This window comes from Eptatretus burgeri, chromosome 5 (genome assembly GCF_056783735.1).
Source record: "Eptatretus burgeri isolate ZD-2024b chromosome 5, Ebu_testis_v1, whole genome shotgun sequence".
Classification (NCBI taxonomy): Eukaryota; Metazoa; Chordata; class Myxini; order Myxiniformes; family Myxinidae; genus Eptatretus; species Eptatretus burgeri.
This window is the reverse complement of record NC_140965.1, coordinates 49,505,724-49,527,801: the sequence shown is the minus strand read 5'-3', so window position 1 is coordinate 49,527,801 and position 22,078 is coordinate 49,505,724. Positions and strand designations below refer to the sequence as shown.

The following is a 22,078-nucleotide window of genomic DNA, read 5'->3' as shown; positions in this document are numbered from 1 at the left end:
CACCAGCCCAGATGGGAGAGCAGTACTTCATCAGACTGCAGAAGAAAACTTTGTCAGTGGATAGGAGTTCAGGTGTGCCAAAGAAGGACTTTGCACAATGGTGGATGCCCAGTCGGCATCTGGCTTTAGAGGCCAGCTTTGATATGTGGCTTGCCCAAGAGAGATCGTGGCTGAGGGTGATATCCAGGAGCTTGAGTGACTGAATTTCGAGAGGGTCGTTGAGAAAACAGATGGGGGCAGGTGGCTTGCCAGATGGTCCTTTTGGAGTGAGATAGTGACAGTTGGATATTTGTCAGGATTGAAGGACATATTTGAAGTGTTTCACCATCTTGTGATTTTTTGTCAAGGTCTGAAGAGATGGAAGAGGCTGCAGCCTGCCTGTCTGAAGGATGAGGGATGTCAACGCAGAAGGTGGTTTCATCAGCAAATATATAAAGGGGATTTTCCAGAATCGGAAAGATTATTTCGGAAGATCAGTAACAGGACTGGGCCCAGAACATTGCCTTGGGACACTCCATCCTTAACAGGGTGAGGAGATGAAAGGATTCTGTTGAGAGCCACACATTGGCTCTGAGAGTAGAGGAAGTCAGGAAGCCAAATGTGGAGTTGGTCATGGATGTCATAAGTAGAGTTTAGAGAGTAAGGCAGGATGCCAGACTGTATCAAAAGCATGACATATGTCCAGGGAGACAGACCTTTTTTTACATCTGACATTGAGGGCTTCCACCAATTGTTTAGTGAGTCGAAGCAGCATGTCCAAGGTAGAGTCACATGGTCTGAATCCAAATCGGTTATCTGAGATGAGGTTGTTGGAGAAAAGGAAAAATTTCATATCAACTGCGATTATGGATTCCATGACCTTGCTGATGATTGCAAGTAAGCTGATGGGTCTGTAGTTAAGGGGATCAGTTTTTGCACGTTTTTTATATAATGCAGTGATGTTGGCTGATTTCCATGCAGATGGAAGATGACCTAGTGCAAATGATGGGGTGAAAATGGCAGAGAGAGGATGTGCAAGAGCAGCAGAGCAGGCTTTTAGGACACATGAGATGATGCTGTCTGGTCCAGTTGCAGAGTCAGAGTTGAGGGTTGAAAGAACCTTCTCCACCTTCTCAGGTGCAAAAGACACAGAGTACAGGAGCAGTTCAGTACGACGGGGAAGGATGGGTACTGAGACTGAGGGGTTGGGTACACAAGATTTAGAAGCAAACACACAATTGATGCATTCGGCCTTCTCACTAGACACCAGTTGTGGTGTCATTTTAAGAGAAGGAAGGGATGGAGGGGAGGATACATCAGAGAGGGACTTAACAAGGCACCACCAGGTTTTAGAGGAGGGAGACAAGTTTGAAAGTTAATTCTTGAGGTTGGATAGATGTTGTTTTCTGATTCTCCACTGTAAAAAACAAAAAAAACATGTTGTGGTTCCAATGGTTTAATGTAATGTTTCCAACGGTATGGCAGCAGAAACCGTTTTGAAAAAAAATGTGACGGACATGGAAGGAGTACACAAAATTATATCCAGTAATGCATCTCAAAGGAATAGAAAAACATGTTATAGTATATGGAAGGAGCAAACAAACAACATCCACAGACATGATGACAACAGCAACAACAACAAAAACAATTACGTGTTATAAAACATCTTTTTTGTGTTTCACTCATAGACTCCTATAGAGAAGGACTGGAGCCTCACGATCTCGGGGTTTGTAACCTGAGTCTGAAGGATTAACTTGAGTCCGGGGCTAAAATGACATCTAGAAGGGCTAGAGGCACGATCTCGGGATCCATATAAGGGTTTTTGAGGACGGCGAGTTCAATAGTGTCATTTTCAACACCACCTGAGGTCATCTGCATGGTCAAAAGGTCATATTTCAAGGTCAAATTACTGTATTTTGGTAGTGAAGAGTGAAGGGGAAAGTATATTAGACGGTAGTGAGACGAGCCATGTTGTATGGTTTGGAGGCGGTGGCACTAACAAAAAGACAGGAAGCGGAGCTGGAGGTGGCAGAGTTAAAGATGCTGCGATTCTCGTTGGGAGTGACGAGGATGGACAGGATAAGGAATGAGTATATTAGAGGGACAGCGCAGGTAGGACAGTTTGGAGACAAAGTGAGAGAGGTGAGATTGAGATGGTTTGGACATGTGCACAGGAGGGAAGCGGAGTATATCGGGAGAAGGATGTTGAAGATGGAGCCGCCAGGCAGGAGGAGAAGAGGAAGGCCAAAGAAGAGGTTCATGGATGCGGTGAGGGTGGACATGCGGGTGGTTGGAGTGTCAATGGAAGATGTGGAGGATAGAGCGAAATGGAGACGGTTGATCCGCTGTGGCGACCCCTAACGGGAGCAAGCCGAAAGAAGAAGAAGAAGAAGAAGAAATTACTGAATTTTGGTATTTTTTTGCCCATTTTTGTGTCTCACTCATAGAGGAAATCTTTTGTAAAGTCTATGACAAAACATGACAATGTGCACCTACTGCACCTACTTGCTGATTTCTATCATCGTTAAGTAATGTATGTTTTGTTTGTTTCTCTTTCAGAAACTGTCCAGCTGGTGATCTCACAGGATCTTTTTGTTGTTTCCTGCTTTGGTGACAATATGCCACGTCGTTGCAGCTGCTTTGGTTGTAGAGGAAACTATGATGGGACGCCTTATGTAAAGGTCATATCCTTCCCAAAAGATCCTGAGGAGAGGGAGAGATGGATATTGGCAATGCCAAATGAGAAAGAAAGCTTGAGGTGCTTAAAGGAGATATATATATATATATATATATATATATATATATATATATATATATATATATATATATTTGTGAGACATTTCATTTGTGATTGGGTGTCAGTTAGGGGTGGCAAACGACCCAAAGAACCCCCATCAATATTTCCTGGAGTACCGAAATCAGCTTTGAAACAGGGGACCTCAGCCCCACGCCCAACATCATCTTCTATGTCAGAATCAAGAGCGAAGAAGATGCAGGCAGCTGATGAGGATGCAGACAATATCCAAGATTTCGACCACTTCTGTGCTAAAATCAGCTCCTATTCCTGGCTTTAACGTCATAAAAGACCAGGAAAACCTTTACCTATCAAGAACTGATGCTACTGGACAAACTGTCAAGCAGTTCTTTCATTTCCAACAAGTTCACTCACCTTTTCGATTTCTATTCTTGAATAGAGTTGAGAAAGATAGCATTGAGGTGCCCAAACGACTTTTTCCTTTGCAGAAGAACAGCCTGCTCTCAAAATGGTCCCAGATTAGATCCATAACTGACCAGGTAAACATCTATGAATGCACAAGCAAGGAAATTCTTCAGCTTGTAATAAGCCAGCTCTGTTGGATGACTGAGGCACACGAGCTTCCTCATTTCACCTTCCTTCTGTCGCAGCTGTATCTTATGTTCAAACCTCTTGATCGTCGCCGATTTAATACTGATACGATGATTTTCGCAATGCAGCTTCACAACATATCACCCAGTGCATACAAAATGATTCGTCGATCCGGCTTAATCATTCTACCATCAACAAAAAAGGTAAAACAGATGCTTGCTGGTAGTCAGCAGGACTCCAACCTCAAAACCTTGTTCGACCAGCTTAAACCACAGCAGCGTTTGGTCAATTTAATGTTTGACGACGTAAATCTGGTCAAGACTGCGATTTTCTGGAGGGCATGTTGTAGGATCTGCTCAAAATGCAACAGCGGGTGGTGAACACAAATTGCTTGCTTCACATGCTATGGTTGTTGAAGTTGCCTGCCATTTCGGTGGTCCACGCTATATTCTACACATTTTGCTCTGCAAAAAACTAACTGCCGATTAGCTGAAGGAACTCCTTATCGAAGCTGCATCAGCTGTAGTTGGTGCTGGCGGTACTGTGATTTCTTTGATATGTGACAATTGCAATACCAACCGCAGTGTTTATTCAAAACTTGGAGGACCAGGAAGTTGCCAAGTGCTGTCAATTCAAGAGCAATCTATGTTCTTAGTGTACGACTACGTGCACATCTTCAAAAATGTTCGCAACAACTGGATTACTGTTGATGGCAAGACACTCATTTGTCGTAGATGGTAATGAGTACAAAGCTTACTGGAGAAGGTTTATCCAGAAGGTTTATGAGATCGACCGGGCTACTCCTATTCGCTTAACCAAGCTGACGCACATCGCTGTTTTCCCCAAGCCCCTTCGACGCCAGAGCGTACCATTGGTATGCCAAGTGTTCAATTACAAGACTGTCGCTGCTTTAAAGAACTTCAAGGATTCACTGAGCATCAGCGAAGACACAATCATCCTCACCCAGATAATGAGTGAGTGGTTCAAGATGATGAACGTGAAAGACCGTTTCTCAGCTATCCATCTGCGTGACGAATCCAGACAGCCTTGGACAGCAGACTGTATAAGTTTCACTAGGCTGGAGCAGGCCTGCCAAATTATATCTACCTGCGCATGGCAAGGAGGTGGTGGTCGTAAGCTGAAGCTAACTCAGCAAACTGCTGAAGCCTTCACTGTGTCCACACTTGATAATGTGGATGCTGCCAAATTGCTTCTGGCAGAGAAAGACTTTGACTACGTTCTTCCTGCTATATTTGCAGATAAAGCCTTGGAAAAGTTTTTTTCGACCAAACCAGGCAAAGAAGCGATGGAAACTTGTACATTGACGTAGTTGACATTATGGCTGCAGATAAAATTCTAAATTTGCAAACACTCATTAAGCATGACATTATGCCCGAATCTAGTTATCGTGTGATTGATTGCGACAAGAACTGGACAACTTCCATAAATCCAGATGAGTGAAGTGAACTCGTTGACGAGATTACTCCTCAAGACACTCAGGATCTCTTGGGGTCTGACGATGCCCTTAAGCATAAAGTAGTTTATTTGGCCGGACACCTTGTTCATAAATATGGCGATAGCACTAGTATGGAGGAGATCATTGATGATGAAGATGGTTACGAGGTGTCATCTGAGTTTCTAGATAATTTGAATAGAGGTGGATTGAGTGTGCCGACTATGTCAACAGTCTTTTTTGTACATAATGCCTATAATTTGTATGACAAGACTAAAATGCGTTGCCGATTTCATTTTGCTGAGCTGTTATCCTCTGTAGATACACCTTTAGCTAGTAGTAATGCTGCATGTACTACTTTAGCTAACATTCTGTTGAAAGCTCATGTCCTCAATGTAAGTGACAAAGAAAAAACTTTGGGATGCCTCAGGAGGCAAGAAAAGTTCTCCAACTAGTGATAGACATCGACATCGTTGTAATAGGCATAGTGTCGTGACATGCATATGTTTATGTAATACGATATATGACAATAAATATCAAAGTTTGGCAGCTCTACACACTTGCATCTTATTACAATCAGCCATCTCTCACCGTTTATGAGTTAGACACAAAAGCGGGCAAAAAATACCAAAATTCAGTAATGTGACCTTAAAATATGACCTTTTGAACTTGAAGATGACCTCAGGGGGTGTTGAAAATGACACGATTGAACTCGCCGTCCTCAAAAAACCCTATATGGATCCTGAGATCGTGTCTCCAGCCCTTCTCTAAGTCATTTTAGCCCCGGACTCAAGTTAATCCTTCAGACTTGAGTTACAAACCCCGAGCATGGGAGGTTCCAGTCCTTCTCTATAGGAGTCTATGGTTTCACTTCATTTTACATCCTCATTGAGATTCACATTTAGACATGCAATTTATTTGTGAGGTGTAACCATGCTGTCTTTTGATTAAACCCGTCAGCGAAACGACTGGTAGGCATGGCTAGTGTAGATTAACCACCTCATTATTTGGGATTTGGATAACGTTAAAGTTTCAAACTTCATGAGCCGATAAGGAAATACAATCATCTTACCATCATAATCAGGTGAGTCATTCCCCTCTGGACCCTCCATTTTACCGCCACCAGATGTATGTCGATATTCATTGTCCCAGATGGTAGATGTCTCTGTGTCACTGACATATTTATCTTCTCCAGTATAGTGTGTGGGAAAAGCCAACAAAGGCTCAGCTGAGAATGCTTGGAGGTCACGGTTCTCAAATGCCTCCAAATAAAGCTTACTGTTGCAAATAAAACAAACAAACAAAAAAGCTGTACCATCACAAGCCGATCACGAACCTTATTAGCAGTTATCTACATATTACACATGTGGGGCTGGCAGGATAGCTTAAAGGTAAGCGTATCCACCTTTGAACTGTTGAGCCTAGTTTGGAATCTTGACCAATTTATAGACTGTCACTCTGGTGCCTCACATGCAGGGTGATACATCAATGTGTGTGCCGTCCATCAGAAGGACGTCAAGCAGGAGGGCCCATCGACCAGCAAATGGACACTGTAAAGTAAACTGCCCTCTTGGCTAATATTTTCAGGAAAATATCAATGAAGTAGATATTAAAATTTCCACAGTGTCTTTCGCAAAGAGTATCTGGGTTATCCTTGGTCAGGTCAGGTTTTGGAGCATGCACTGGAGGAGCCTCTCTCACCACTATCCAGTCTCTGAATCTCAAAAAATGCTGCAATTCTGATGTTCAGATGCTGGAGCTCAGATGACAGCAGGTTAACCCGAGGAGACCGCCTTCTTGTGGACAATGCCTCAACACCACCACAATATCACCAAGCAAAGTGGTCCCATGGTTTCCTTCCTATCATAAAAGAATGGGGGTCCTGAAGGCTTTGCCATCTCTCTCATGGAGATCTCAGAGTCATACCAAACACTGAAAATGGTATGTCATCTGGTGAGCTGCCCTGTGAAGGGCAGCTGTGCAGGAGGTACTCTCATGGAGCGGGTTCTTCTTAATTTTATTTGTGTTTTTTTGTGTATATTGCGGAATGAAGTGTTTTACGGTGGTAAGAGTTACAAGGGGAGAAGTGGGAAGGTGGCTATCAGGTCGGTGGGAAGGAGATCAAAGGTTGCTACTTTGCATACATAATATGTATATGGTCTCATGAGACTAAGAAAGTAAAAGTGTTCAAATGAACAGTTACTTGTGCAGTGCAATCAATTGCATGGTATTTTCACCGCACTGAGGTAAAGGCCTTACTTGGGATGCTTGTCAAACATAATGGGTAGGTATTCATCCACAGGTAGTATTTGGCCAAGAGGGTTTCCAGATAGCAACTTGCGTGCCCCACTCTGTGACAACACATAGGCTAAAGTCCAGTAAGAGTAATCAGCCCTCACAAGGTACTTGACATTGTTGACCGCAACCTCTGGAAAGTCGAATTCCATCTTCTTTCGACCCAAGTAACTGCAAAATGTATAGAGGAAAGATGCATGATCTGTTTCACATTAACAAAAAAAAATACAAATTTAATAAATCACAGCAATGGCAGGCATGCTACCTAGATATAAAATGTAGGTTGAGCTCTTGGAGAATCATTTATTATTGCAAATCTCAATTCACCTCACCCAACTCGGTGGTGTAATGGCTAGACTCTAGAGTGTCCTATCAAGGCCGAGTCGAACCAGGCTGAGTCATACCAAACACTGAAAATGGTATGTGCCTTGCTTGACACTCAGCATTTAAAAGGTTAAGAGCATGGACAATCCCCATAGGTTGGCATCCAAGGGGAGGAGGAAATTCCTCTTTCGGAAATGCCCTGCAGAGTGCGGTGAGAAAGGTGGTGCCATTGTTGTGACGTCACTGGTGTGTCCTGGGAAGTGATGACATTTCCCCCAAGCTCAGTGGCTGCGTTGGTCTTGTCCAACAGTCTTGTGTTGTGTGTGTGTGTGTGTGTGTGTGTGTGTGTGTGTGTGTGTGTGTGTGTGTGTGTGTGTGTGTGTGTGTGTGTGTGTGTGTGTGGGGCAGGTCCACAATGAGACTTTGATCATGTATTAAAAATAAAATGTCCCACTCATGCACTGTGCCGTGTCTTGTGTTTTTGTCCACCTGTTGCCGTCCGCCCCGTGTCAATCTGTTAACTTGCCACTTTCTGTCCTTTATCTCTTCCATGAGCATCGACTTCTGAAGAGAAAATAACTTAAAAGTTATTTTTGTAAATCAATTAATGCTACTGATCTGTGTATTCTTGGGAAAACACATTTTTGTTTGGAAGTCCTCAATCTGGTCGATTTATGGTCAACAAAAAAAATGTATAAGTGAACACATGTAAGAGCTATATGAAAATGATGGTGAGGTCAGGGCTGCTTTGGAAACCATTCCCAGGCAAAAATATCATTCCTTTCCTGTAGTAATTCTCTGCAGACTACTGTTGTAGGACCTGTTAGCAACTATAGTATATGAGAGTACTACTCTCATATACTATAGTTCTAACTAGCATTTTTGCCTGGTTTGTGATGTACTAGCCTACAGCTAACAAAAACTACGATCTATTGGTTGGCATTGTCAACACATTTGTCATTCAGTTTGGCAGATTTGGTGCTCCCATCTGAGCACATAGCCCAAGAGGCAGGGATCTAAGGTTCAAATCCCTTATTACCTCTACCACCTTATTAGCACAAGGTGGACGGAGGATATGATTTCACCCCTATTTGTCTCTCTGTTTGCATGATATCTCAAAAAATTATAGATGGATTCGGATAAAACTTTATGGACAGGATGGGTGTGTGGCAAGAACTAACTTATTCAATTTTGGTGAAGATCTGGATCCGGATCCTCGAATTTTTGAAGTGATTCTTCACTATTGAGAAATTGGGCCAAAATGATATACAGCACGATATCTCAAAAAGTTATCGATGGATTTGGATGAAACTTGATGGACAGATTGTGTGTGTGACAACGAAGAAGTGATTCGATTTTGGTGAAGATAAAACATCCGGATCTGGAAACAAGAATTTTTTTTATTTTTAAGTGATTCTTCATCATTGAGAGGGCGAAACTGATATATAGCAAGATTTTTCAAAAGGTTGTCGACGGATTCATAAAAAAATATTTGGTGAATGAATCAGTAGGTGATGAGAACAAGCCGATTAGATTCTGGTTCAAGTCCAGATCTGGCCTTTCAGTGGGATACAAAACGTAAACTGTTCAGCCTGGCGAAGGTATGCGCTCTACTGAATTTAATTCTAGTTCTGTGCTGATTTGTTCATCATCTACCAATGTCCTTGTAATTCATGCAAAAGTAAGAATGATGTCCCCAAGTGTCCTTGTCTTTCATGTGATGTATGTACAGACCATTCTATGAGCATTGTAGTACGTAGCAAGTTTGTTCACCATGAAATATTGATAAGACCTATTGCAATTCACAAGCATCTTGAGAAGAGTGGATTCTCTTTTTTAAATTCTGTAATTCTTTGCTTAGTAGCTGCTTGTCTGTCAGTTTGTAAACATCCAGCAAATACGACAGTGACTCGCATCTATTTGGTGATTTGTTACCAATGACAGTTATATTTTAAACACATCTTGGGGACTTATTTCATTCAAAAATATCATGCTTATAGTTATTATACAATTAAGGAGTTCATGAAACACTATACCCTGTGCAGTCTTAAGAAAAAGAGTACATGGGCAGGGTATGTGAGCGGAAAATTTGATTGGTCGTGATGATGAAAAATGCCAGAATATTTTGTCCAAGTACTGCTCAATGGAAAGTTTTTGAAAGTGGCAACAAGGTAATTTGTGTACTACAGTGTTCAATATTTGCCTGAATTGAAATAAAATAAAGATTTTAAATTTTGAAGAATTTTTTTTTCCGGAAGTTTACTGCAATTGATGCAGGGTCTTTTACGCCACCTCGTTTAACACGTTACATGAATTCTTCATGCCTGTTGTTTGTGTCCTTTATGACGTAGCTAAAAACAGTAAATTTCCTGTTGATTTTCCAATTTTGTTTCACCAGATGACAGACAGGAGTAAAGAAAAAAAATATATATATATATATATATATATTTTTTAATCTCACTCCTCTCTGCACATGCACGATTGGGACAAATTCAGAGCCAAAGTACTGCGAAACGACAGATTCGTTTTCTGATTCATGTTCAAAATCTAACATTCAACTGAAATTTAGTTGTTCCTTGATCATAAACTGACAGTTGTGGACAGACAGACAGACAGCCAGACAACCAAAGTTAACCAATTGCTTAACCCCACTTTTTGCTTCACGGGCGCGGTAATAAACAACGTTTTAAACTTAGACATGGCAGGATGCTAATTGGCCCAACATTCTTGTGCCACATCCATATATAAGCACTCTCATCAATTTCAATTGTACAACAAACCACTAACGGCAAATCTGCATGACCATGGCACCGGTACCAAGCTGTTAATGGGGTGGAAAAGATCGTGGTTTTGGATGGGGAAAAATAAGATATGGTGGTGAACAACTGTTTTGAAAACCAGAAGGGAAGATTGGGATTGAAGAGAGTTTGGGAGTTTGTTTCAAAGGTGGGAGAAAAGAGGAATGAAAGAGTGAATTCTTGAGGGTGAGCAGTGATTCTTGATTTTGGTAGTTTCACCAGAAGGGGGTTGCTGGCAGACCTCGTGTGCCCTGTGGAAATATGGGGGGGGGGGAGATCACAGACAGAGCAGGAGGGGGGGGAGGCCAAGAGAGGGGACAGTAGAAGACAGAAAGACCACCGACCTGCCTGTGATGAGAGAGTGAGAGACCCAAAGACTCTGCTTCATCGTGGGAGATACCAATGATCCTAAAAGATTTGGTTTCCACAGCATGAAGCCGAGAAAAGTGGGAGGCAGGAGCACCAGCTCAGAGGAGGAAGTGGTACTCCATGAAGCTGCGGACGAAAGCTTTGTATGTGGTTCAGAGCTCAGGTGTGCCAAGGAAGTACTCTGCACACTGAAGGATGTCCAGACGGTGACTGGCTTTGGAAGCCAGCCGCGAAATGTAGTTTTCCCAGGAAAGATCATGGCAGATCGTGAGACCAAAAAGCTTGAATGAAAAAAGTTCTTCAAGGAGATTGTTGAGAAAGTACATGGAACATGTCTTTCAATCCGGACAAATCTCACACTCTCACTCTGTCTCTCCGAAAGGACCATCTCACACTCTCACTCTGTCTCTCCGAAAGGACCATCTGGAACCCCCCCCCCCAAGTATTGGACCAGCTTGTGATTTTTTTCCAGATCTGCAGAGAGTGAGGAGGCTGCTGTTTGTCGATCTAAGGGATGACAGATGGTACGGCAGAGGGTGGAGTCATCAGCAAAGAGATAAAGAGGATTTTCCAGAGTCGGGAAGATCATTGATGAAAACCAGAAAACGGACAGGGCCAAGAACACTGCTTTGAGGAACTCCAGTGTGGACAGGAAGCGGGGATGAGAGAATTCGATTCAGGGCCACATGTTGACTGCAACAGGAGAGGAGGTCCACGAGCCATGAGTGGAGGTTGCTTTGGATACCATAGGAAGAGAGTTTGGAGAGCCGGGCAGGGTTCCAGACCGTATCAAATATGTCTAGGGATATGGCTTTGATCTCATATCTGGCATTGAGGACCTCCATCCATTGTTGGGAAAGCAGAAGCAGCATGTTAGGGGTAGACTGACCTGGTCTGAATCCAAATTGATGATCTGAAATCAAACCATTGGTGAAGAGGAAGGATTTGATGTCAGAAACAATGCTGGATTCCATGACCTTGTTGATGATTGGGAAAAGGCCGATTGGTCTGTAGTTGCAGGGATCTGTTTTTGCACCTTTTCTATGCAGAGCGGTAATGTTTGCTGAATTCCCAGGACATGGCAGATGACCTTGAGCAAATGAGAGGGTGAATAGAAGAGAGAGAGAGAGGGTGAGCAAGAGCAGCAGAGCAGTTTTTTTTAGGAAACGAAGGCTGATGCTGTCTGGACCGGTTGCAGAATCTGAGTCGAGGTTTGACAGTAAGCTCTCCACCTTGTCAGGAGAAAAGGACACAGAGTCCAGGAACAGCTGTACTGGGTAAGGTGGGTACAGAAAGCGATGGAGTTGGGACACAAGATTTAGAAGCAAATACGGAGTTTAGACATTCAGCCTTTTCACATGCGGTGTCAGCTGTGCAGCCATTTGAGGTAAGGGTGGGGATGGAGGGGGAACATACACCAGAAACAGACTTCACTAGATGCCACCAGGATTTGGAGGAGGGAAACAGGTTTTTGAGTTCAGACTTGAGATTGGAAAGATGTTGTTTTCTGGCTCTCCTGAGTGTAGACACACACTTGTTCCGAGCTTTATGGAAGGCAATGAGATTGCCTTCATATCAGTAGGATTTGCCTTGATGAGGCAAAGCCAAGTTGTGACAGGACAACTGCCTCACCACAAGCTTCAGTGTACCATGGGTGGGAGGAAAGGGAGGACAACTGAAGGCGAGATGGGATAAATCTGTGCATGAGAGAGAGCAAGTTTCTTTGAAAGAATTCCCAGGATGAGTTGATGTTGCAGAGAGTAGAAATGGGAGACCAGTCTCGAAGTTTCATGGCTGGTTGAAGTCCCTGCCAGTCGGCCTGAGTGAAATGCCAGACTCGTCGACTCGAAAGATCAATGGCAAGCATGCTCTCCACCGAGTTCTCAACAGAGACCAGAAGCTGTCCTAAATTTCACCTTTGACCCTTTTAAAAATCTGAGCTATTTCTTTTTTTTTGTGGTTGGCATTCAAGGTTATTGTGGTTATTGTGGCACATGTATAAATCGGTTATTGTGGCGTTTCGTGGAGCACACCTCCCTGGAAGTAAAAAAATAATAAAAACTAAAAACACATGTGATGAACTTTTAAAATAGTCACTGCTGTTATTAACAATAAGAATAAAATGGCAATGATAATTAGGATGAAAACGTGAACACCCCTTCCCCCCCTTCCAACCCTCCAAACCTGCCACTCTCACCGAGAGCAGGTGTGAAATAATCGGTGACCAACATTATTAATCAATTAAGTTTTCTGACATCTTCACGAGAGCGATCATACTCACATCAGATCCCATTCCAGGTTGGCATGATCAATGTCACGCATAAGATGCATAAGACGACGACGAAAAAACAGCTCAAAGCGCACATCATCCTCCAGGACGAGCACAAACTGCAATCGACGTGCAACCACCTGCAAACCAGCAAGACAGCATGCTGACTATTTTACCATCATCGCATTAAAATTTCAAGTGAACTTCGTGATGCGTTCAGACATTTAAAAGTGCCACAACGAGCATGACATGGTACACAATTAACATTTGGTACACACTTCTTGCCACACTCTGTAGTGGCTCAAGAAACATCCAACTTCTCCCTTGGTAATTGGGCGGTCAGAGTAGGGGTCTTCATAGCTTGGCAACATGGAAATTCCCAAAGCATCCATTGCACTCTTGTTGAGTGCCCTGTGCATGGACAAAAGATGTTCTTTTGTTTCATTAAAACTGCATGTGAGGTTAATTCAAATTGATGAGGATTTGTTGATATACAGTAGATTAACATTTTCTTTGGAGCATTTCCCCTGGTTTTTTTTTTTTTAATCTTCCCAAAGTTTAAAAACAAAACTTTACTGGTACATCAATGAAATGGCAATTGTGCTCTTTGAGAAACGATCACTTTTTGTTTAAAGCTTGAGCAGTATTGTATTTGTATTAACCGTTTAAAATGTGTGCAATCTCATTATAAGCATTCACCTAAATAAAGTTAATTGCACAAAGCTCGTCACCTCGTCTGTCATGTTTCCTTCCAGGGCATTGAAAACCATATTGCTCCACCATGCCTGTTGTAATCTCATTAACTCATTCAATCAATTTACAAACAATCCCGCTATCACACACACCGAGCTTCTAAGTTAACATCAGCATCCATTCATAAGTAACTTACACATTTCATACACCAGCAATGGTTACATGCAAGTTTGTTGAAATAAAATTAATTTCTGAGTCGATGTAAAAGGTAATTTGCATTGTTCACGTCCAAACCATCCGTGCACATAAATCACCTCATTTCCCCTTCCTCGACCACATCGACCACTATCGGAACTTTCACCGGAAGTGGAGAGGTTTATTTGGGTGGGGGGGGCTGGGATTGAAGGGGATTTCCTGGTTTAAAGGGTGACTACCACATTATGAGACATGGAAAAGGAAGGAATTATCTCAAAGCCTAATTTCAAGTCAAAATATCTGCCATGTGTGGAGGGAAATGTGGGTGGAGAAAGAGTGGGGTGGTGGGGGCAGAGGGGTGTGGGGGAGGGGCAGAGGGGTGTGGGAGGAGGGGCAGAGAGGTGTGGGGGGGATACATTTATTCGACACTCCACATCTTGACTGTGATTTGGTGCAGTTCTATAACACTTAAGCAATACGCATGTTAGGATGTGAAATTGTATATGAATCAATGAAAGGTTATTTCTTATTTATTTAAACAATGATTTAAGGGTCAGAGTTTTGTACATTCATTACATATTTGCAGAACTGTATAAAGACAAGCCGGTAGGCGGACATGGGTAGTCGCCTACCCAATAGAACCTGACGTGATGGGCCCGTTCGATGGGGAATGACCTGAGGATTAAGCACAAGAAAATTCATGATTCCAGCTTCAAGGGTTAATGCTGCAGCTTGTTTTTTCACTAAAATACCCCCACATTTAGAGGTTTTTCGGCCGTTGCTAGGCAACGGAGGGGTCCTGAGCAACGGTTCTTTCTCACACTTAACTAGGACATACCATGAACCTACCATACCAGTTTCATGTATATCTGACTCATAGTCTCTGAGATAAAACGAACTTCGTTTTTTTATTGTTTTCGACCAGGGTTCATTCAAAGTCTATCTTCTCCGACAGTTTTCATAGGATCCGGCTGGAAATTTTTGACAATATGGCTGAATGTTCTGCCCACAGTTGCTTGTGGCCCGATTTTTGAAAAAATAATTTTTTTTATGATTTTTCTAAAATTTCAAAGTCCCGTTGCTTGGCAACGGTGGTGTCCATAGCAACGGTTCTCATTTGCACACAACTAGGTCATGGTATGAACCTACCAACCAAGTTTCATCGAAATCGCCATTGTATTCACTGAAATTGCCATTTTAAATACTGATAATAAGGGTAGAATAAATTTCAATTTTTTTTTTTCGACTGGATCGACAACCCAACAAGAACACACATCAGTGCATTTATATGAATTACACAGGTATTTACTGTAGACAATGGACAAATCGTAACTTGCCATTGGCCCAACATTGCCGTCTTGGTGTTTTCTCAAAAGTGTCACAGCTTATTGGGGGATTTATTATTTATTTATTCATATTCAGCCTATGGCTGCTTGGCTCCATCATTTTGTGGAGGCATGGCTGTGCCACTGATGCAATGCCCCATGTCACCTGTAAGCTGGCACTCATTTCATTTTGTCGACCTCAGAAGGATGACAGGCTAAGTAAACCCACCTGGTGTTCATTCAATGGCTGACAGGAGCTTGAACTCAAGACCTTAAGAACTTAAGCCAGCCACCTTAACCGTGAAGCCAACACCAGGGTTGATTTGGGGGATTATATACATTCACTAAAGGAAATGCTCAAAGCTTGAAGGAAAAAGTTATCATCATAAAGCAGCACCTACGCTCCATCAACAGCATCCACCAGCTTGCAGGAAATTGATTGCTCCTGGAGTGCACGTAACATGTACTTCCGACGGTCAGGTCTGCGCACCAGGTTGATTACAAAAATCTGCAACGATCAACAGAGAACAAGAAAACGCTACCAACGCTGGTGCCGTCACGTCGATCAGGACCTTTTTGCAATAAGTTACACAAAAGAAGGAAAAATAACTAACCTCATGAAAACCCATCTTGTCAAGAACCTTTGGAGTGACGGAGATGAACTGCGAAGGCTGCAATGGCGGCTCATAGACTGCAAGAAATATCGATTAGTTATCAATATCGCAGAAGGTTTAGAAAGGCAAGGTCCAACTAGAAATAATCAAGATTGCTCATTTTGAGAAATGGGACAAGCCATTGCTGAGTGGCTTTTGGAGAAACTTGTTGAAACTGTCCATGTTCTTTGGAACACTGATCATTCTACCGAGCCGACAGATGGGATGCTATATGACACGATGTGGAGTCTTCCGTTAAAAGGATCGGAGGTTTTTCCAGCCAGTTTTACCCAACTCAGCAAGACAAGTTTACCCAATTGGTCTGACGTATCCTTTCAGCAACGTTTGATTATTCCCAATGTATTAAATGGGAATCCAGGTGTGTTTGTTTTAACTCTGCACAACACTTTAAATACCAAGACGATCTCTCTGCACTGATTCCAGCACTGTGCTCACAAAAGGGATTGGCTGTTATTGCTAGCATCTGAGTAAATGGCTCATGACGCGAGGAACCCAGCTTCAAATCCCTGATACGATATGTGTTTGTCTATTGTGTACTCATGTCCATGTAAAAGTACATTGATGTCTACTTGTGTTTCACGTACATGTTATATATTGGTATGTACAAGATCATCCATGAGCCTCGGATCACTGTAAAAATATATATATATTAAAATTACAATTGTCTTTTCTTTCTTTTTTTAAACAGGAGCAAGGCTCATGGAAGAGCAAGGTATAATTGACAGCGTGAAAAAAGCATCAAGTGAGAATGAACAGGAAAGAAGAGAGGAAGGAGGGGAATAAACTGAATGTAACAAGTAAAATCGTTGAGTTTGGAAAGGTGAATAGGGATAATAAAGATCATGGGTCAAAATTGGGGATAACAAGAGATGGCGGTGCACTGGTTGCTTTAAGTGCTGGAGGGAAGAGTGACAAAACAGCCTCTGAAAGGTGGTTCAATAGACGGGAGAAGCGACGAATGGAGGGGTTGAGGTGTGCAGTCAGCCTGGATTTTGGAAGTTTAATCAAAACAGCATTACTGGAAGAATGCATGCATCCTGCAGTAAATAGGCAGGGTTAGAGGACTTAGAGAGCAGAAGGAGTAATGTTGGAGATTATGGAGTAGGAAACAAAGACATCACAGACCTGCCTGCAATGTGAGAGAAAGTGGCCTTGTGCTTCAGCCTCATCACAGGAGATTCCAATAATTTTGAGTTTTAGATTTCGTACAATCCAGGAGAGACAGATGTGATGCTGGAGCACAGGCGCATAGCAGTACTCCATTGAGCAACAGACAAAGGCCTTTGTGGACTGTGAGCAGTTCTTGGATTTACGTCGGGTGCCCAGTCTGCGGCTGGCTCTGGAGGCGAGCTTTTCGACGTGGTCGGGTCATGAAAGGTCATGAATGCTAGTTAGGCCTAGCACTTCAAGAGACAACCTTTTCCAGTGGATGACCAAAGAAATAGATTCGTGTGTTTGTTTTAAAATCATTCTGGAGTGATTGGGTGTGACTGAGATTTTCCAGAATTGAAGGACACCTTCCATTCATCGGTCCAGAGTCTAATCATTTCCAGATCAGCAGAGAGAGATGCAGCAGCTGTCTACTTAGCTGACAGATGACATAATATATAACACAATGTGGAGTCTTCTGGCAAAAGGAAGGGAGGGCTTCCCGAACATCAGAGAGGTCATTAATAATGATTATAGATGAAGAACAAGACTGGGCCGAAAACCCTGCCTTGAGGAACTCCAGCCTCCACTGGGAGAGGGGAAGAGAGGGTTCCATTGATGGCAAAATGTTGACTGCATAAGTGGAGGAAGTCAGAAATCCAGGAATGAAGACGGCCTTTAATGCCACAGGCAGAGAGCTTGGCAAGCAAAGCAGGATGCCAGACTGTGTTGAATGCCTGAGATATGTCCAGGGAGACCGTCTTCACCTCTTCTTTGAGATTAAGGGCCAAACGACAACCATGGCTGACAGGAGCACAAGCATGTCCAGAGTTCAGTGACCAGGAAGGAATGCAAATTGATGGTCAGAGATCAGGTTGCTTGAAACCAGGAAAGATGATATCAGAAGCAATGATGGATTGCATGACTTTGCTTATAATTTGAAGCAATATCACAGACTTGTAGTTGGTAGGATCAGTTTTTGCACCCTTTTTGTGGATGGGCGTGATGTTTACAAACTTTCGTGCAGAGGGGATGCAGCCAAAGGAGAAGAACAGACTCAATAGTGCAGATAGAGGGGGAGCAAGAAAGGCAGAACAGAATTTGAGAACAAAGGTGCTGATTACATCTGAAGCCGTCGCTGAAGCAGGCTCGACAGAACTTTCTCTACCCTGTCAGGCGAGAAAGTTGCAGAGTACAGTCGACAGCGGGTATGTCCTGTGCACGCGCCCATTACCGACGCTATGCACAAGAAGAGGACAGAGCGGGATGGGTTGGATACATGAAATTTGAAGGCAAAAACACAATGTGGTGTCATCTGCCACAATGAGAGTTTAGACATTCTTCCTTATGTTTAGACTCTGGGAGAGTCTGCACTAAGGGGTTTTTGAGGTGAGGATCAGGATCAAGGAGGAACATACACCAGAGACCGACTTGAAAAGGTGCCACCATTACTTGGACGAAGGAGACTGGTTGGAGAGTTCGGTCTTGAGACTTGAAAGATGATGTTTTCTGGCTTTCTGCTTGTTATCCTTCCAGATTGCAAGAAAGTTACCCTTAGTCAGGTGAGCTTTCCAGATTGAGAAAGTTAGCTGCTTGACTGCAACTGCCTCCCCACATGATTCAGTATGCGGCAGGGGGAGGGAGAGTGGGATGCTTGGGAGGAGAGAGGGGAGACATGTGGCAGGGGGAGGGGAGGGGGCGAGACAAACGGCAGGTAGAGGGGGAGCGGAACATGCGGCGGGGCAAGAAGAGCGGACATGCAGCAGTGGTAAGGGCTAGCAGACATTTGGCAGGGGCAAGGGGAGGATGAAATAAAGGATTATTGAATGCACGGAGGAGAGTCATGCTGTAGATTTGGAAGGACGGTAAATGGACCAAGCATTGGTGTGATGAACAGATTTGGAAAATAAATTGTGTGAAGAAGAAGAGGAATAAATCGAGGTGAGAAAGTGCAAAATGCATAGAGTTTGTGATGGACAAGTTTAGAAAATGAAACATTATTAAATTCCAATAAAAGCTCTCAATGTAAGAAGCCAACTTGCCAAAGCAGGAGGTATTGAGAATCAAAGATATAAGAACAACTTCCCAATTGTCAGTAAAAGTATCAGGAATGATATTCCGAATCGGAAATTGTTAAAAAAAATAAGACCAACGCATGATCTCGAGGTGAGCATGGATGAAGATATCCACATCATCTTGCATAGTACGATGAGACTTCCATGGCACGATAATGTGACCAAAATGCTCCTGGTTGCACACGTACATCTGAACACCTACGCAAAACAAACAAACCAAGAGTTCAAACCTCATTATTAAAATAACTAAGGCTCCTTTGAAAACGTATAAATTTAAATTTAAAGAAGTTCAAGAGAACATACTTTGCATACCGATTATGCATACTTTGGGTATTTAAAATGAAGAAATATACACACCAGCATGTTGACAGGATGAGGCAAATATGATGATATCATCAAAGGGCTTTCGATAACCATCATGAGGTGGATAAAAGTTTATCCAGTTTGTTGCTTTTCGTCGCAGGTCAATCAGCATTGTCGAGTGAACCATGGGCACGGGGAAACAACCCTGGTGTTCACGCTCTCTGATTGGAAGATAGCGGATTGAACGCTTGAAGTAACCCTGCATGCCATTCCAATGGTGAAAATAAAGGTCTTAAAACCTGCAAAAATGCAATTTACAAGGGCATGTTGAAAAGTAATGAATCTTGTTATTTTTCTCCAAAACAGGTAAAGACATTAGAATTAAAGAAATCACAGTCTGTACAGTAGTTATTCCCACCACGAGGTGTGAAGTTTTGTGATTCTGATATTGAATGTCTTAATGTTATGTCAGTCAAGATGGCAGAGGGCAGCCTGACATTGTCGGTCTGGTTAAAGCAGCATGCAGTTATTGAGTTTCTCACAGCGGAGAACGTGCCTCCTATCAACATTCATCGGCAAATGAATGTTGTGTACGGTGATGATTACATAGATGCGAGTACTGCCTGTCAATGTTCGAGCTGCACTAAAGACATTATGAGTGATGCTGGACAAATCGACCTGCAAGACAAACAGCATGGCGGGAGACCAATAATGGCAACAAATACGGCTCACCAACAACGTGCCAATCAGCTTATCAGAGTGAACCGGCACATATGTCAGCACGCTCACGCTACTGAGCTTGGGATTTTGTGTGATCGAGTGCAGGCTATTGTGTACTCTCTCAGATACAGGAAGATGTGTGCACGGTGGGTTCCCCGAATACTGACTGATGGAATGGAGGAGAAGTGCATGGAAGTGTGTGCGAAGCAGTAGTTGCGCTCTGAACGTGAAGTCGACTAGTTCCTGCTCAATACTATAAAAGGACATGAGAGTTGGGTGCATTATTATGACACCGAGAGGAAGAGATGGTCAATGGAGTAGTGCCACAAGGGATTACCGGCACCAATTTTTTTTTTAAAGATGCAAGCATCTGCCAGGAGAGTCAGGCTTACAGATTTTTGGGAAGTGAGCAGGAGAGTCGGAGAGTCCATTTGGAATTTATGCCAAATGGTACCACGATTAACTCTGAGCATTACAATGAAACTCTAAAGAAACTGAAGGTATGGATTCAGAGGGTTCATTCTGATATGCAGATGGTTCTCTGCCAGTATGACAATGCACAGACTCACACGAGTTCATGAATGACTGAAGCAATCGGTCGCCTTGGTTTCACTGCCTTACATTTACGTTTCACCTTACAGCAAGCAGTTGGTCGCCTCACACCTTGTTCACCTTGACGACATGAAAATCAAGACCTTCAAGATCATTGAAATCTCCTGCGATGAAGACGAGTCAACAGGCCTATCACTTTCCCACTGCAGGCAGGTAAGTGGTCTGTCTTCTACCACCTTCTTTCTGGTCTTGCACTCTCTACGTTTTCCGTGTTTTGTCCTCCCTCCCCATCTCCAGGTTTCTGCAAGGCGCACGCAGTTCACAATCAACCCCCTTCTGTTGAAACTCCCAAAATCCAGGATCACTGCTCACCTCCATTCATTTGTTCCACTTTTTTCCCCACCTAGGAAACAACTTCCACATTCTCTTCAAATCTCATTCTTCCATCCAGATCTTCAAGACAGCTGTTCACCACCATCTCAGATCATCCTCCATCCAAAACCATGATATTTTCTACCCCCATCACTCCAAAGTTCACCTCTCTCCAAAAAAATTCCAGTTTTACATTCTGAGAGTTTGATTGTGTACCTGTCTTGTCCACCTCCTGCATCCTCCCATACCCTTCATGATTAACCGCATCCCTGGATTGTCAGTCTCCATCTATTTTGTCCCTCGGCCCTGCTGTTAGTGTTTCCCTTCTCTTTCTGCTGTTCCTTTTGTTCTATTGCTTCCTCATCCGTTCTGTGTTCTCGTTCTTCCATGAGCCTTGACTTTGCATATAAAAAAGAAGCCGCAATGCAGCCCTGACTTGGCTCCATCAGATTTTCATCTCTTGCCCAAACTTAAGGAAAACCTTTGTGGAGAACGTTTTTCTTCTGAAGATGATGTCAAAGCCACTGTGAAGCGCTGATTAAGTCAGCAGGACACACAGATCTACCATGACGGCATTACAAAAGGAATTGAATGTTGGCAGACACCGCAGATTGTGTTGAGAAATAAATATACACCGCGGTAGAATAAAGATTGATGTCAGTATCTGTCTTTGTTTCATTCAAAATTCTTTACCTGTTTTGGAGAAAATGAATCAGAGGCTTTACTTTTCATGATGATAAAAAAATTAAACATTGACAAAGAAATATATAAACCAAGGGTTAAATAGTTAGCATAATTTCTCATCCAAGAATGTTGTGATAAAACTATACCAAACAATATTTGGCTTCAAATTAGTTTCAAGACCTTATTTAATGCATGCTAAAATGACACAGAATAACTGAATACAAATGCGTCTTAATTTTTGATCAAAGTAGTACAGGCTGTCAGCCAGGAAGGGTGGATGAGGAGGAGATGGGGGAGATGTTTTGTTGAAGGAGATGATCTAATGTTGCTTCTTCCAATGTTGCGTATCGTTAAGGCATAAGTCACATTTGCTCTACGGCGAGGATACGGCGGCCGTACGCCCTCTGAATTGACAGAAACTTGCGGCGGCCGCAGAGTTTCTGCGGTGGCCTCAGGGTGGCCCTACGCCGTTTGGCTATCTTTTACAGGCCGTAGGGGTCGCC

The 22,078-nt window shown here is 42.9% G+C and overlaps 1 protein-coding gene across 1 annotated transcript in view; it reads right to left on the bottom strand.

The window, feature by feature from the left end:
* The window catches only part of LOC147026400 (procollagen galactosyltransferase 1-like), a 67,153-nt gene that overhangs the window by 5,769 nt on the left and 39,306 nt on the right, over positions 1 to 22,078 (bottom strand). Inside the window, exons 5-12 of the mRNA XM_085881805.1 lie at positions 19,302 to 19,506; positions 19,023 to 19,142; positions 15,661 to 15,737; positions 15,448 to 15,554; positions 13,112 to 13,244; positions 12,846 to 12,973; positions 7,038 to 7,244; positions 5,851 to 6,056 (exon numbers count right to left, since the gene is read on the bottom strand). Of these exons, the coding sequence (XP_085737931.1) occupies positions 5,851 to 6,056; positions 7,038 to 7,244; positions 12,846 to 12,973; positions 13,112 to 13,244; positions 15,448 to 15,554; positions 15,661 to 15,737; positions 19,023 to 19,142; positions 19,302 to 19,506 (1,183 nt within the window). The remainder of the gene's footprint in view (positions 1 to 5,850; positions 6,057 to 7,037; positions 7,245 to 12,845; positions 12,974 to 13,111; positions 13,245 to 15,447; positions 15,555 to 15,660; positions 15,738 to 19,022; positions 19,143 to 19,301; positions 19,507 to 22,078) is intronic.